Source organism: Panthera onca, chromosome B4 (genome assembly GCF_046562875.1).
Source record: "Panthera onca isolate mPanOnc1 chromosome B4, mPanOnc1 haplotype 2, whole genome shotgun sequence".
NCBI lineage: Eukaryota > Metazoa > Chordata > Mammalia > Carnivora > Felidae > Panthera > Panthera onca.
Genome location: NC_138345.1, coordinates 102,963,134 through 102,980,570, shown reverse-complemented (window position 1 = coordinate 102,980,570; position 17,437 = coordinate 102,963,134). Strand labels below are relative to the sequence as shown.

Genomic DNA, 17,437 nt, shown 5'->3' with positions numbered 1-17,437 from the left:
TGAGTCACAATCAAATCAAATAAATGAAGCAATGTTGTAGGTTTCAATTATTTTAGCGTAATAATAATTATATTTCCCTTGTCCTTTTTACTAAAATGTCTTCCTCGCTCATCTGCTCTATAACTTGATTTTTACCTGCCTTTATTTTCCCATGCATGGGAAGTCATTCTTTCAATCTCTTATGTCCTTCCTTTCTAAAGAGACGGGTACATTCCCAAGTCACTTGACTCTTTTACTTATTCCAGATGGGGACCATTTAGACAAATGCAACTCTCTTGAGAAACAGACCACAAAACCTCTTTCTTCTTTGCTCATGGTTTACACAAACTGAGCTCAGGAATCCCTCTGTGTGAATATATTCACCAAGGAAGAATGGGTGACCTGTTTGCCTTAGGTGGCCTCTCTCTATGCACTGCCTCAATTCACTACCAGAAGACGGAGGGCCAGTGAGACCAGATGTGATATGTGCCTGTGAAGAAGCTGATAGCTGCCAGATTCTGTATGTGCTTTTCCTGTGTACAAGGTATTACTGCTACTAAAGAAATTACAAAGATAGTAGTAGACACACACCATATCTCACAAACCTAACAGCTTAAAAGAAACTTGCGGAATAATCATTCAGCCAACGCCAGCAGAGCTGGGATTTGAACTCTGGTGTGTTTGAAGCCAGAGTTCCCACTATTACCCACTGCCCTATGTAGCCTCAACACACCAGTTTCTGTAACATCTATTAAATAAAACATTAGCATCACTATTATAACTTAACTTCAACGACATTAACAGCACCACAGAATATACAAAAGATATGCACTTAAAGTATTTTGAATGGACACTGGGTCACTATCACTTTCCAAAATTGCAGTTAAACCAGGAGATAAATGCCAAGTCCATCCTGATATGAATCCTCTCCTCAATTCTTTGTATTACTTTAATAATATTGTATATATAACATATGTGTGACATATTGAATCATTTGTTATATGTCGTATGTAGTATTTCAAATATAACATATGTGATATATTACATGAGTATGACAAAATAATTACAATAGTCTCCTAGTTACCAACTCAAAGTTAACCACCAGGCAGATCAACAATTTTAGCTATGTTTATAAATAATGTTATTAAGAGCTCTTGCATTTTCTGTCAAATCCTGAATGCTCTAATTTTTTTTAAAAAAGAGACTTACCCTGGAGCACAAACACAGCCACTTATACAGGGTGAGGATGGGGCGCAAGTGAAGTTCATGGCCAGGTTTGCGCACGTAGTCTCACAATTTACACCACCAGCTGGCAATTCAGGGTCAGGAAATCTGCAGTCAAAATACACTTTTCCCTCGGGACAGGCATGAACTTTAGAGAAAAAGGCACAGATAAAATACCCTTAGCATTGTATTTCCTCCACAGACAAATAACCATATTGACATGCATTTGTCATCAAAGCAGAATTCACCATAGAATATCTTACCAGTTATTATTAGATGATGCTCTGACTCTGTAATGTTTGAGGAGCTTACAAACCTTTTCTAGGAAGACTCTTTTGTCTCCTAAATGTTTAAAACCTATTTTGAGTTTGAAAATCTTAACTGCCTTCCCCAAAGCAATAATTATGTAATTTTCTGAGGTCAAGAAACAGGGTATTTTGATTAATCCAAACATACATTTTCAATTTGGGGGGGACTGGTAATATAATATACTGAAGCTCTTACAAAGCTGTGTATTTACAATGAACACATAATACTTTTAGATCTTGCTCCACCTCTGAGTCATTATTTATATCAATCCTCACTATACTGTAGAAGTGCAGAAGTAAACATAATTATAGACAGGGTAAGGGCTACATATTCTTCCAGAAAGTTTTTGGGCTCAGAGGGATTAAACAAGCTCCCTTGTTTGGGGCCAATAGGATCAAATCTTGTGCATTCCTCTGTGAGAAGTCTGGCCACCTGGATTTTCCCCTCTTTATTCTCAGCCACACTGTAGCAAATGGGACAAGAAAAGGACGGCCCAGTTGTTACTGAGTATGTGTGGTCCTTGAACATACCCTGTAAAGAAGCCTAGATAGCTTCTAGATAGCTTGAATCCTTATCATTATGCAAATCCAGGGCCTATAAATCAAGGCTAATTTATAATAGCGTATACAAGACCATGCAAATAAATAAAACAATAGCTCCTTTTTATCAGTCTAGACGCTATCTGTTATAAGCAATGAAAGTAGTGTTGTTTATGATTTCCCTAGAATTTCTAAACAGTAACTAAAAATTTGAGGCATTATGGTGAAAATAAATAATTTATAGGGTTCCCTAATAGATAGGATTTTCAGGAATGATTAGCAAGTGTTAAGTGGGATTCTAAATAGAGATGGAAGTAGATGTCATCTTAGAAGACATTTTTAATTAATGGCTGCTAGTCCTAGAGTCCAAGAACCAGTGGCAATGACATCACCTTGGTCATAAGCAGAGATGTAGAGTCTCAGACATCATCCCTGACTTGCTGGATCAGAATTAATGTTTTACCAAGGTCCCCAGGTGATTGTGTACACATTAAATCTGAGAAGTCCTGGTCTAGTTTGGCAATTACTGCTCCACAAGTGGGTTCCAACAGGTGCCTGGATACATATGCCTAAAGCCCTCCGTGCACCTGAAGTGGTTCTGGGGTAGGCAGCATCTAGGCAACAACATCCCCTAGGGCGATCAGCTCTGCTCCTCAGCAGCCTTGCAAGGTCACCCCAGGATGTCCTACAATTATTATAATTATGAAAGTGAAAAAAGTTAGGAAGCACTGGAGCACCATATTGAGGAATATTTCCAAGACTATATTCATGCACATTGGCAAGGAAGGCTGTGATGGATTTATGATTTCCAGAAAAATGGCAGCAGGGTTGGAGCTGCATGCTCTTTAAGGAGAACATCTACTAGATCTTACCAGTAGAGGGCGTTGCTGGCTCATCACATTTCACAGTCCCATTTGAACACTGGCTAGTAGAAGCAAAACAAATAGTTAATTCATGAAGCCACAACTCAGTTTTTTCTGTATTTCAAAAACAATCAAATAAGTGTTTGGCTTAGCTTGATCCAAACTTCAGCTCCAACACTGAAGAGAGCTATTTCAGTTCAATATTTATCAAACATGTATGTGTGGGGCACTGCAATGGGCATGGGGGATACAAAAACCGAAAGTCATAGCCTTTATCCAAGTGCTTATGTTCTAATAAGAAAGGAAGACATATAAATAAATAATTTATGCAGTGTGACATATGCAACATGGAAATATGTTTAAGATACAGAAGTAAAGCACAGAAAAATGTCTTAAAATCTGTTGGCAACTGACATCAAGACAGTCAAAGAAGGTAAAGTCAGGACAGTTTTAAAGAATGGATGGAGGTTATGATATGGATAAAGCAGGAAGGCTATGACACTCAGAGGAGATGTGGTACAAAGCCACATGTGGTAGAACGGTGTTCTGTGTAACACAGTACAACGCAAGAAGTGACCGGAGACGTAGGTGGCAAAGAGGCAAAGGCCACCTCCATTAAGACGCTAAGACTTTATTTATCCCAGAGACCTTAAGTGGAGAAGTAATATGGTTGGTTCCAATTCTAGAAAACTCATCTGGCAGCAATGTTGAAGATAGAGTGGAGTCACATTTTCCTTGCAAATTAGGATCTAAATTCAGGGCATACGGCAAAGCAAATCAAGCAAGATTAATCTTGAAAATCCCTTAAGAAGGTATCACTTAATTATATCTCAATGTAAAGAAGAAATCAAGATAGGAAACAAACACATCATTTCTGAATAACTCCAACATAGACAGTTTTTACTTCAGCTTTGGACCAGATCATGTGTTCTATATTTGAGCCCAGATGAAGAAGCAGACTAACATACATGGCCATATCACATGAAAACTATGCTTATGCATCATGTAACACTGAAATGACACTCAGAGCTATGATTTACTCACACTGTGCATGACAGAGAGGAACTGAGACATACAGATCTCAGGGCACAGATCCTGGTCTTCCGTATCATACTCTCTCTGGGACATAGGCTTTTTGAGAGGAATGGTACGTGAGGTCACTACACTAATGGAATTTTTTTTTTCCTTATTGAGGTGGGATGGTTCCTTTTGCCAAGTTTACTGAAATAAATCCAATTACTTTAAATTCTAAACAGATATAACACTGAGGTAATGTGGAAGGGGGCAAGACTAGAGGCAAGAAAACCAGGTGGAAATGTCCAAAAAAGAGACAGTGAGAGACATTGCTAGCAAGTAGGGTTGGGAACGAGGCAAGGAATTTCACCCATATCCAGAAAGTAAAAAGTCCACTGTGGTTGGCAGTTACTGGCTGGAAATGTTGAGCAGGAGGAAAAAGTCAAAAATGGCTCCCAAATTAGTTTGGGAAACTGGCCGGTAGCAAAACCTAGGAGAAGAAGATTCAAGAGCAGGTTGCCTTTGTGTCTTGATCGAGGGGTGATAGGAAGGGAGATGGAGACAACAACAAAGGTAAATTGACCATAAACAGCATTCTGCCATAGATACAAAATAAGCTGCCGAGCAAAGTGGTCAATGGAGCAAGCACTGCAGAGCCAGGTTCCCCAGAATTGAAAATCGGCTCTGTTCCCAAGTTGTTTAACTGCCTGTGCCTCATTTTCCTCACCTGTACACTGGGGCTAAAGCAACAGTGCCAATCTCTTAGGGGTACAGTGATGAGTGTTTTAGTAATAGACATAAAACGTGTAGAATGGTACCAGGACTGCAGAACGTGCACGGAAATGGCCAGGTAACATTATTATTATCGTTACCGTTACTATTATCTTCTGTCAGGTGTTCCTCTGGTGCCACTGAAAGAGGGAGCTTAGGAGTTGGATGAAAGTAAGTGTGGACTGCTGCATGGATGTGTCCTCATTTTCAACCAACAGGTTACAACAGGAAAGCGTGTTAGCCATGAATAAGTGTTATCTCACTAGGATCAACGTCACTAGGGAGGGGGTTCACTGACTCCAGTGTGTGATGTGGTTCAGGCCAACTGAAACCTCTCAGCAACTTGCCATACTTCTATCTGAGAACCAAATTAATTAAAGGGCTTCCATGTTGCTTCAATTCGTAACTGTTTTCTGCAGTTATGAGCATAAGACTTGGGCATTCCCTGCTGAAATGTAGGAGATATATGGCTTAGGGGCTCCTGAGGGGCTCAGTCGGTTAAGCGTCTGACATCGACTCAGGTCATGATATCACGGTTCATGGGTTCGAGCCCCACATTGGGCTCTGTGCAGACAGCGCAGAGCCTGGAGCCTGCTTCTGTCTCCCTCACTTTCTGCCTTCCCCCACTTGTGCTCTGTCTCTCTGTCTCTCTCTCTGTCTCTCAAAAATAAAAATAAAACATCAAAAATTTTAAAAATATATGGCTTAAAAGGCCACATTAAAGTTTTCTGTATATTTGAAATTACAGAAGTCACATTTAAATTTACAGTTTTGATTAAAAAATCGTATTAGTACATGTTGTCAAGTACATCCCCATCATTAAAATCTACCATAAGCCCGACGGTGTTGGGATGAGCTCCCCAGGTTGATAAACGCTGCCCCTATAGTGACACCGGCAGTGAAATCTGTAATAATAAAAAAAAGGTTAAGTTAATAAAATAGGATATAAATTTTAAAAAAAACACTAAAATCAAGCAGACATTATGCTCTGAGTTGGTAACTGAGGCATACTCTAAAGATGACATTATTCTAGGAGCTGGCATGCAATTCTGTTATATGAATGGTAGGAACTGGTTACATCTGGAGTCCTGTGTACTTCCAGATTGTATTTTCTATAGTACAAATTCTGTAACGTCTTAGTCACAGTACAGACTGTGTTGTTTTCGTCGCAAAAAAAAAAAAAATTAAAATTAAAATTAAAAAAAACAATGTCCCTGAATGCACTTCAGAGAAAAACAATTGATACATCATTTCAGCTTATAAGACAAAAGCCTATATCTCACATGAGATCGGAGGAATTTCTGAGTCCTGATAGACAGTCCAATCTTGCTCCTAAAAGCACTGTCATGTGACTGTGAAACAAACTTTGTTATTAATTTTGATATGGTTAAAACAAGTAGAAATAAACTTTGGGATGAACCATCACATTTCTTAGCTCTTCCTGCGGCTAGTAAACATGTACAGGGTTTAAAAAAACAAGTAAGGAAAGGTAAAGACATTAAGAAACATTAATGAAACAACTCACATGCAGATCTTTGCATATACGCACACTTATTTTAAGGAAAAAGTAGCTGTTCAATAGTGGAGAAAATTTATTTTCCAGTAAATGGTGCTGAGTCAATCAAATTTGAAAAAAGAGAGAGAGAGAAATGAAACAAGCATGAAACTCCATTTAACCTGTAAGGAAAAAGGAGAGAGAAACACTGGATCCTGACCACCCATTCCGGTGACTTACATGGGCACGCAAAAGCTAAGCGTGTCTTCGTAGTATTTGCCTTCAGGACAGTTGCAGCCCTCCGCACAGTCATCGTTACACTGCTCAGGGGCAGCGAGAGTTGTGCAGGAGCGGCGGCAGAAGGAAGAGCAGTGATGGTACAGCATTCCCTTCTGACACACGACCCCTAGGACGAAGGAGCATCAGTTGAGAAGAATTGTCACAGGGTACGGAGGCATTTACGCTGGGCTCTAGGTCTATGATAGACATAAGTTATGAAAAACAAAGATATATTACATCAATAAGCTTAGAACATTATAGAGGCTTTGAACAGAAACAATAAACAAATAAGCAAATAGATAAATAAGCGAATAAATAAATAAAATGCTTACAACTGACCCTTGAACAACACAGGTTTGAACTATGTGCGTTCGTCTACCTACACTTGGATTTTTTCAACAAATACAGAATAGTAGTAAATGTATTTTCTTTTCTTTATGATTTTAACATTCTTTTCTCTAGCTTATTTTATTGTAAGAATATACTACATAATACATACACAAAATGTGTGTTTATTGACTGTTTATATTATCAGTAAGACTTGTGGGTAAGAGTAAGTGATTAGTAGCTAAGTGTTCGGGAGAGTCAAAAATTATAGCGGTTTTTGACTGTGGGTGGGTGGGAGATCAGTGCCCCTCACTCCCACGTTGTTCAATGATCAACTGTATTTGCCTCAATAGGAGTGGAACAGACGTATCCTCTTTTGAAACGGTTTTAATGTGACATTCCCTAACAGTCTTTAATAGCCTATACCATATTTTTTAATATTTAAGGTATTTTACATGTCCAAATAACCTTCCTGATGTCACATTTTAGATGTATTCACTGCTATATTGACATCATCTTCTTGGTGACATTATTTAAACCTAAGTAAACTGTAAGACTCCTACAAATAAGGCAAAACTTGACTTAAATGATCCATATTCATAGCTTTTATTTTTCACTATCTGAATTGTGTTCATACTTTTTTTCTAAATCTTTCCAATATCTCTTTAGACCAAACCAAAATTAGGCAAACTAAAATAATCTAAAACACACCTTTAAAAATAAAACCTAGAAAATGCTGGATAAAACATAATTGAAATTATGTTAAATGTATAACTGATCTTGTGAGGAAAACAATGGGGGAGGGCTCATCTCCTCAGGTACCACATGAGAAGAGGGAAATAAAATCCAGAATTTAGAGGAAAGAGGGATAATGGGTCCAGGTAATCTTGAGCCTTACATTTAACTCGTGTGGAAAAGAAAATGAGAGCTTATCCTTCACAAAGCAAGGGAGGAACTGGGAGAACTTTAATTTGGACCCTCGGGTCCTCAGCTGAGAGCTGTACTAGAGCAGAGATCAGCAAACTTTTTCTGTAAAGGGCCAAATGGTAAATGGCCTCAGCTTTGCAGGTCATACTGTCTCTGTCACAGCTATTCAACTCTGCCCTTGTAGCTCAAAAGCAGCCATTGACAACATGTAAACCTATGGGCAATACTCTTTATTTACAAAAACATAGAAAGCTGAAGGGTGTCACTTGCCAACTCCCGGACTAGAAGAAATCTGATCATAGTACAGGAAGATGCCAGGAAAGCTTCTCTAATTCTGTGGGACCTATGATGAAACAAAGTTATCCTCTGAGAAATCAAATCCCAGATCTACAACCTGTACAGTGTGGCATAGGCATCTACATTACTTTTATACTGACATTATTTTTGTCTTAGAAAACCCAAGCTGAGAAATTAATATCAAAACTGGCCAGTGATACCCCTGGAGTGATAGGAAAAAGTTTTATGAAACATTTAGGGGGAGGGTGTGGAGAAAGTGATGGTCCTAAAATCCAGGTCATAAAAGATACTAAAAGGGGCAGGGTAGATTAACAAAGATTAACTCATAAAAAAATTATAGAACACATAAAGAAAGAAAACAGTCGGGGCACCCGGGTGGCTCAGTTGATTAAGCATCTGATGTCAGCATCTGATGTCAATCTTGATGTCAGCTCAGGTCACAGTCTCACGGCTCATGAATTCAAGCCCCCCATCAGGCTCCACACAGTGCAGAGCCTGCTTGGGATTCTCTGTCTCTGTCTGTCTGTCTCTCTCTCTCTGTCATTAATTAATTAATTAATTAATTAATTAATTTAAAAGAAAAAGAAAGGAAACAATCTACCATGAATGAGACAACAGACACCAAAACCATGAGATAATTACCTGTTGTATAACTTACCTATTTAACTACAAATCACCTGTGTTACCACATCACATAATGCTTTTCCATACTTTCCAATACTTAGATATGACATTTCTATGATAATTTTTTTATAATTTTTCACATTATTTCCATTCCATACCTCAAACCATGCAGTTACAACTCTAATAATGCTCATATTAAAAACAGCAAAAAAAAAATATTGGTGTCTTATCCAATATACATCCAATTTTAAGAAATGAAGTATTTCATTTGTTTTTCAGGTTTGCACACTATACTCATATTCCAAATATCTTAGGCGACACTGACCTTTCTTTTAAAAAGAAAAAAACATAGTAATTACCAACACAAAAATCCCTAAAGTGTCATCTGATCATCTTTATCTGTGCCATTATCATACTCACCACAGAATGAAATCTGAGCTCTGAAATCGATGCTGATACCACGCTGGCCACAGAGGTAGGCATAGTGGGCAAGAGCATTGCATAGACAGGCGCTTCCACACTTGCATGCATCATGGCGGCACAGCTGAGAGTATAGCCCCGGGCTAATGTAGATGTGGCAAGGAGCAAAGAGCTCCTGGTGGATAACATCACAGTGTGCTGCGTATCCAACTAAAAGACAAAAATACATACATACATACATACATACATACATACATAACAACAACAACAAAAACATCAGCACCTCATTTACTAGTCTAGATCTTACCCTTAAGTACCAAATTCCAGAACAAACCAAGCATCTTGCTTTCCTAGGTGTACTGAATTGCCTATTATTTTCAACAAGAGCCAATATTTTCCATTTATACTATTTTGTTGGTTTATCTTTACTTATAATAATATTGGTGGCAGCACTGAACCCGTATTTAATAATCTTTTAGCAAAAAAATATTGTGCTCTACCTGAATAATATGAGTTACAGAAGGGCCAATATAAATGGCCACAATCACCCCATTGCCCAAGGATCATCATAGAAAATCACCCTAATTCTGCTATAAAGAATTGGTGAGTATTGGAAGGCTTATCTCCAGACAGCCACACACAATAATAGTGGTGCCAGATTGTAGATGCTATGGCAACTCCCTGAAATACACAATTATCCAGGAAGGATTGGGAATCATCTCATTCCAACAAAGTCTCTGGGGTAAATGGTAATGTGCCAGTTGCCATATAGTCATTGAATACAATGTCTGCACAAGACACAATGAACAGAGCACAATGTCTGACAACAATGTTTGATAAATGAATCTATGAATGCATGAATAAATGAATAATGAATAGAAATTAGGGGTTGGGCCACATACTAAAGGCTATGAAATGTAGGTCTATGTAATCACTTCTTGAAATCACTTGACTTTTCCCTTGAGAATGACCAAATAGAATCATAGGAGTAACCAAGTTTGACACAGCAATCTAGATCCCATCTTTCTCCAAAAAAAAAAAAAAAAATCATCCGTAAAAATGAATGAAGTCTTGCCATTTGCAATGACATGGGTGGAACTAGAGAGTATTATGCTAAGCAAAATAAGCCAGTTAGAGAAAGACAAATACCATATGCACACAGGATAATGCACACAGGAGCCAAAAAAAAAAAGAGAGGCAAACCAAGAAACAGACTCTTAACTCTAGAGAACAAACTGAGGGTTACTGGAGGGAAAATGCGTGGGGGGAAGGGTTAAATAGGTGATGGGTATTAAGGAGGGCACTTGTGACGAGCACAAAAAGGGTGTTGTACAGAAGTGACTAAATTCTACACCTGAAACTAATATTGCACTATATGTTAACTAGCTGGAATTTAAAAGAAAAAAAACACCTGAATGTATTTTGTTGCATATTGTAAATATACTTATTTTGGTAAGGAAACACATGGTAATTGTCTGAGTATTATATTTTTGCACTGTATACGAAAATAAGTAACTTAGACTATAACAGCTTTGTGTTGGCATGCATTCTTCTAATCCCCAGGAATGCCAAAGCAAAGCAATACATCAGTGGGGCTTTTACCGTGTGCCTTAAGGATTTATAGATCAAAAAATATTCCTACTAACATTAAGTAAAAGGGTGATTCAAGAAGATCCTTGTGAAAAAATATCCTTCAGAATTATTGCTTTTATTTATTTTCCTTTCTCTGGGGATTTTTCTAAATTTACCTATTTGAAATTTTTAAAGTAGGTCACGACAAAGTTGAAGGAGGATTATATCTAAAATATATGTCATAGAAGACATGAGATAGGGGGATAAAAGTGATAAAACATATACGTAATAAAATGGCATGTAACAGGGAGGTCATAAAGAAAAGACCGGAGGGAAATTGAATTTGCCATTTGGACTCTACTCCAGCTTTTACATGTTATTAAAAAACAAAAAATAAAGTTGCTGAAATATCAAAGAGAGAATTGAGAAAGTTAGAAACAAACTGAGCAAGACTAATTGAAGGAGAAGGGAATCTATTAGTAGACATTTTAAGACAGAATGGGGGGAAAGTATCGTTGAATGGGAGTGAGATTAAAAGTATTGAATTATAGGGACAACTGGGTGGCTCAGTCAGTTAAGCATCAGACTCTTGATTTCAGCCCAGGTCATGATCTCACCGTTTGTGAGATTGAGCTCTACATTGGGCTCTGCACCGACAGTGTGGAGCCTGCTTATGATTCTCCCTCTCTCTATCTCTCTCTCTCTCTCTCTCTGCCCATCCCCTGCTTTCCTCACTCTTTCTCTCTCAAATAAATGAATAAACTTTTTTAAAAAAATTATTGAATTATAGAGACCACAAGACTTTAGCCTAATACTCTTACTACTGATAGAAAAAATGACCACAGAAGTTAACAATCTTTTACAAGTTTAGAACCCAGCTTAGACAAAAAGCTAGCAGCACTGAAAGCATTACCTTATATTCTTTCCAGTACATCAAAACTATAAGTTAATACTAAGGATCATGTAATAATCAAAAGATTCCTCCCAAACAATCACCAAAAATTCCAGAAATTGTACTGGGTTTGTATAGGTACTCAAACAACATTAATAATGTATAAAAAATAGCTACCTAGAAACAATAAATTAGCCAAAACAATTAAAGGAACAAATTAAAATTATAAAAATATTTATTTAAGCATACATATTAATTTTTCATAGTCATTTTGCAAAATATATGTATATAACAATACATCTCATTTTATTGATGAGTGAAATAGACTTTCACATGGTTTGCTGTGGCTTTTGTAAAAAAAAAAACAAAACAAAACAAAAAACAAGTACAGGATAAATTCTTGGCATTGTTTGTTACACTGTCATTGCAGATTGGAACTCTGGAGCATGACCCTCTCAAATTGTTGCACACTTGATGGCACAGACCTCCTTGGATCGCTGGCCCCTGCTTATGAAGTCATAGCATGCTGTCTGAGTAAGAGCCGGTAATGAATGTGATAGCAATAGAAGAATCCACATGAGCTGTCACACTGTGGAGCTCAAGTCAAATATCACAAGACTATAACTGCATTATTACAGTATTTCCAGAGATTTTCCTTTAGAATTTAAAGAATCTGACATCTCCAAAATGCTAGCCTACATTTGTGAAGAGTTTAGGGATTTAGGTGTCAACACCTAAAATAAGTAAATTTATGAATGCAAACCAGGAAACAAGATAGTCATTTTCTGGAGTTCTTTATAAAAAATAACCTAGATTACTTAAAGAGGCATATCTAATTATCGAATTGTTTAAGATGACAGTAATACATGGAACTGTCCTCCAGGTTTGCATGCAGGAAGAAAGACTTACTGTTTTGTTGATTAATGTTACAGGGGTCCACCATAGGAACATGAACAGGTGCAAAACAAGTGGAGGAAACTCTCCAAGCATACGCGTGAAGTTGAGGGGTGCCTTCTATCATGCCTGATGGAGACCTAAAAAGCAAAGATAACATGCATCTTAGCCTCTCCCATTCATTTCATTACTTCATAGTCTTCAAATATTGAAAACGGAGAATACAATTTTTTTTAACTTACAAAGAAAACTTAGAGCTTAAAATGTTCTATCTTTTAAAAAACATGTGCGATATTAGCTTCTGGTTATTAAGAATTTATAATGGGTCAAATTGTGAACATATATGGTTTTATTTAATAATTGCTTCAGGCTTGTGAAGAAAATATGATTCCCATTTTAAAGAGAAAGGAGAGAAGAAGCTCAGAGAAATATTAACATTCACTCAGCGGGTGAGCATCAGAGCCAAGATTCAAACCCCACTTCTCACCAATTTAATGAAACATCATTCACACAACCAAATCATTAATGTGTGTGTGGTTTAGGGTGCATGGGGAGAGGTAGATGCAGGTAGCTCACATGATTCTTTTAGGGTAAAGACAAATGTCCCAAATATAAATATCCTATATTTCTGATTCAGTATTTCAATTTCCATTATGAGGACTGAAATACTGAGGTCCCATCCTGAAGTTAGGCAAACAAACCAAAAGAAAATTGAGGGAAGATGGTATAAAAGCCCTACTTCATCCAAAGTTGCTCACTTCAGTATCCTCAGCAAACCAAAATGGAAGAGAAACATCTACCCTTCTGACACCAGGCTTATAAACACAATAACACTTAAGGGACAAACACTAAAATGCCCCCACCAGCAGGGGCTTAATCAAGGTTTAATAACTCATCAACCATTATTTAATAAGTGAAAATCCTGACTGGACACTGTACCAGACATTGTCAAAGCGACCTAAAGAATCAGGTTGGAGGGGCACCTGGGTGGTTCGGTTGGTTAAGCGTCCCACTTCAGCTCAGGTCATGATCTCACGGTTTGTGAGATTGAGCCCCACATCAGACTCTGTGCTGACAGCTCAGAGCCTGGACCCTGCTTCAGATTCTGTGTCTCCTTCTCTCTCTACCTCTCACACTCTGTCTCTCTCTCTCTCAAAAATAAATAAACATTAAAAAAAAAAAGGATCAGATTGGGTTAGGTCTCCTGTAGGAAGCTTTGACCAAGCAAAACTTGACTAATGAAAGCCCCAACAACATGGCCAAATAGTAGAGTAGGCTTTATCTCAGCTGTCTATATTGTCCTATTAAATTAGCTACTTTGGTTACCACTGACCTCAGCCACTAGCAACTATATGGAGCTTCTCACCACGGAAGCTGAGAGAGGAGAATAAAAAGGAGCTTCACAAGCCATTCCACAATGCTCATCCTCTGTCCCCACCCTTTCTCTTTCTCAATTCCTCAAAAGTAAACCATTCTAGAACTCTAAAGCATTATAACAAACACCTAATCCAAAATCTCATTTTGTTCAAACAAGAATACTGAGACTCAAAGAAATTAAAGAGCACTAGCTCTTTGCTTTGTCTCCCCTCTCCTTCTCTCTTCAACGCTTCAAAGGACAATAAAATAGGTCAAGGTGATGGGTGTAGCCAGGGTTCCCAGGAGGAATGGACTCAGAGATGGACTCTCTTATTTCACTTAATCCACTTAATAAATACAAAAAAGAGGAGGAACTAAAATGTAGACCCATTTATTTATTGCGTTTTCATTCTATAAAACAATGTTTGGGCTCACCACACTTAAATTACTGTAATAAGATTTTCAAGTAATTAATATTTTCCATTCCACTATGTTTGCAGATTCACATTAACCTCTATGAAGTAAAGAATTTTAACTGTTTTGTTAGAAAGCTAAACAATGTTCAAAAGTTATCTATGACTCTGAAATATTATCCTGCACTGTTATCATGCCTGAATGTTTATACATGGAGGCGACTGGTGCCTGAGAAAGAGGCAGACAGATCTGCCATCTGTTAAACACTGACTGCTAACCCATTCTGATAAACAAGAAAGAGAAAGAAGGCTTAAACTTCTTTTCTGCACATTTTAGCCAAGCCACTTAATATAGTCTGTTTCATGAATCTGATAAAGATATTGATATTCTGACCTACCAACAAATGAAGCATAAAGAACTAAATAACCTAAGCACAAATTAGTCACACAGAAGAAAAGGTAAAAGAAATTGTCTTTTGAAATTTAAAATTGTAAATGCCAGTTCTCCTTGCCCCTCCAAATTCTTTTCTTGGAGCCCTATTAAAAGCCCTGTCGCCATTTAGTTCAACTGTCTACTGCATATAAGACTCTATGCGACTCATAAATATGGAGAACAAACTGAGGGTTATGAGAGGCATTGTGGGAGAGGGGATGGGCTAAATGGGTAAGGGGCACTAAGGGATCTACTCCTGAAATCATTGTTGCACTATATGATAACTAATTTGGATGTAAATTTTAAAAACTAAAAAATAAAACAAGTTAAAAAAAAGACTCTATGCGGTTCCTAAGAACAGAAGGATTGAGGGGTTCATCCTTATTCTCAAAGCCTTCACAGTTTTAAATGGAAACCAGACATAAAGACAGAGTTTCATAGATAACAGAGTCAAAATGAACTTTGTCTGGTGGTATATGAGCTCCTGTTTTGAAGCAAATAGAGTCTGAATTGGTTTGAACAATAAAATCAGAATTCACAAGAAAGATTAGGTGGTGGAAAAAAACCCAAATAGGAAAAATATGCAGAAGTGTTTTAAAAACTATGGTATTCGGGGAATGGCTTCTTCATGAGACGTTCCTTTGTTACCCTGTCCACGACCACACGGCTCAACATTTAACGTTTTGAAATTACCTCAGTGTTTTTACATATATTGTTGATTAATACCTTGCATTGACCTCATTATTTCTTAAAGGCTGTTATCCCCTCCTGATCTGCAATACAAGGTCTTTGAGGATGCGAACCATGTGATACTGCTTAAATTGTCCCACAGTGTTTAGTTCAAGAACAGGTGCCCAAAGCATTTACACTAAATTATACACTGTCTTTTCACAAGTAAGTGAAACTGCGTCATCAGTACAAGGGGTACAACTGTACTGTACTGCTTTTCTTCTGATGAAACACCAACGATCATAAAATTCAATGAACTTAGCTGCCAAAATGTTACTTCAGAGGAATCATTCATACCAAATGATATCAATATTTTAAAGGTAAAATTTACTATCATTAATATCAAATGATATTAAGATTTTTAAAAAGCAGTGCACATTGAAAAACGAAATACTGTTAAGTTTGATAGATGGCAGGGGAGAGAATAACAGGTACTTATTCTGTGGGTTAGCCCACGGGCTCTGAGTTGCACCACCCAAATTCACAGCCCAGCCCCACCGTATTTGAGCTAAATGACTTTGAGCTTTGAGGGTCTCAGTGAGTTTCTTTATCTATAAAGCAGAGCTACTAATTAGGGGATTGCTTTAAAATTTAAATAGATGATCATATAAAGCTCTTGGAACAGTGATGACTAAGCTATTACTAGTTAAGTAAACACTTCTAATGAAAGAATTTGATTCCTCCAAATTACTAATCATTAAATCATGTTAGCTATTCAGAAATCATACTTACAGAAAATCATCCCTTATGTTCCCATTAAAAGTGCCACACAGCCCTAATGTTCTTCTTTTCCAGGCGCTAGTGAGTTGAATGTAAATTCTTTCCCCATCTATAGCAAACAGAATCTTTAAACCAAAAGTGGTTTTTAGAAGAATAAATAAGGATGACAGAGTTTGAATTTCAACAATTCCTGCGGGAAAAGAACATACGTAAATCAGCTTTGAGACTCATAGACAGTGTTCTGAAATGCTAGAATACAACGCCAGAACTCTTCTTTCAAGAGACTGGGTACTAGAATTTCAATAAAAACTTGAAACATTAAAAGCGGGGCACCTGGGTGACTCAGTTGGCTAAGCATTCAGCTCTTGGTTTTGGCTCAGGTCATGATCTTGCAGTTTGTGGGTTCAAGCCCTGCATCAGGCTCCATGCTGGTGGTGGGGAGCCTGTTTGGGATTCTCCCTCTCTCTCTCTCTCTCTCCCTCTCTCTCCCTCTCTGCCCCTCCTCTGCTTATGCTCGCTCACTCTGTCTCTCAAAATAAATACGCAAGAGAGAGAGACACAGAGAGAGAGAGAGAGACAGAGACAGAGAGAGAGAGAGAGAGAGAGAGACATGAAGCAGGCAGGCTCCCAGTTCCTGCTCCTGTGCTCCAGAGCCAATTTTTGCCACCCTGTGCATTCTTTTCTCCTGTTTCCCTTCTGTCTCTCCTTTCTAAGACTTCAGCAGATCTTTTTAATAGATTGTCATGTCCACATGTAACTTCAGTTGGCTAGCATCTCTTGGCAGGTGTGGACAGTCCTTAGCATTTGAAGTCCGACCTCTTTTTCTTAACTCCCGTGTGTGTGTGTGTGTGTGTGTAATTTTCCCCAAACTGGTGATGTTTCAATAAGGAAGTGGCACTTTCCTTAAAACTTCTGCATTCCCCTGAGATTATCAGGAAAAAGGAGAGCACAGCACTCTAGAGCCACCATTTTTACCAGACACCTTAAGAGACAAGAAACTTGTGTTCAAGTATGAACTAATGACTTCTGCCAACATGAGAGTTGCTCCTGTATCCCTATCACAATTTCTGCCACCAATCTGGTCCAGAAATCTAAGAACCATTCTTTGATCACATCGTGTCTTTGATGCCCTTTCCCAACCAGCCCTGATCCAATCCATCACTAGGTTCAGACCACTTTTTTTTCCTAAATATTTTCAATCTGTCTTCTTTCCATCTCCACTGTCACTGCCTTACGCTGGTTCCTCCTCATTCCCTGCATGACTGACTTCAGTAACACCCTAACTGTCCTCCATGTTTCCTGCCAGCCTCTCTTAAAGCCACTTCCACGGAGTTGCCATAGTAGTCTACCAAAAAAAAAA

The 17,437-nt window shown here is 38.0% G+C and overlaps 1 protein-coding gene across 1 annotated transcript in view; it reads right to left on the bottom strand.

Moving 5' to 3' along the window:
• Nucleotides 1–17,437, bottom strand: part of OTOGL (otogelin like) — a 146,825-nt gene that overhangs the window by 87,234 nt on the left and 42,154 nt on the right. Inside the window, exons 17-23 of the mRNA XM_060656875.3 lie at nt 16,090–16,267; nt 12,442–12,566; nt 9,069–9,278; nt 6,435–6,600; nt 5,530–5,604; nt 2,924–2,976; nt 1,189–1,351 (exon numbers count right to left, since the gene is read on the bottom strand). Of these exons, the coding sequence (XP_060512858.3) occupies nt 1,189–1,351; nt 2,924–2,976; nt 5,530–5,604; nt 6,435–6,600; nt 9,069–9,278; nt 12,442–12,566; nt 16,090–16,267 (970 nt within the window). The remainder of the gene's footprint in view (nt 1–1,188; nt 1,352–2,923; nt 2,977–5,529; nt 5,605–6,434; nt 6,601–9,068; nt 9,279–12,441; nt 12,567–16,089; nt 16,268–17,437) is intronic.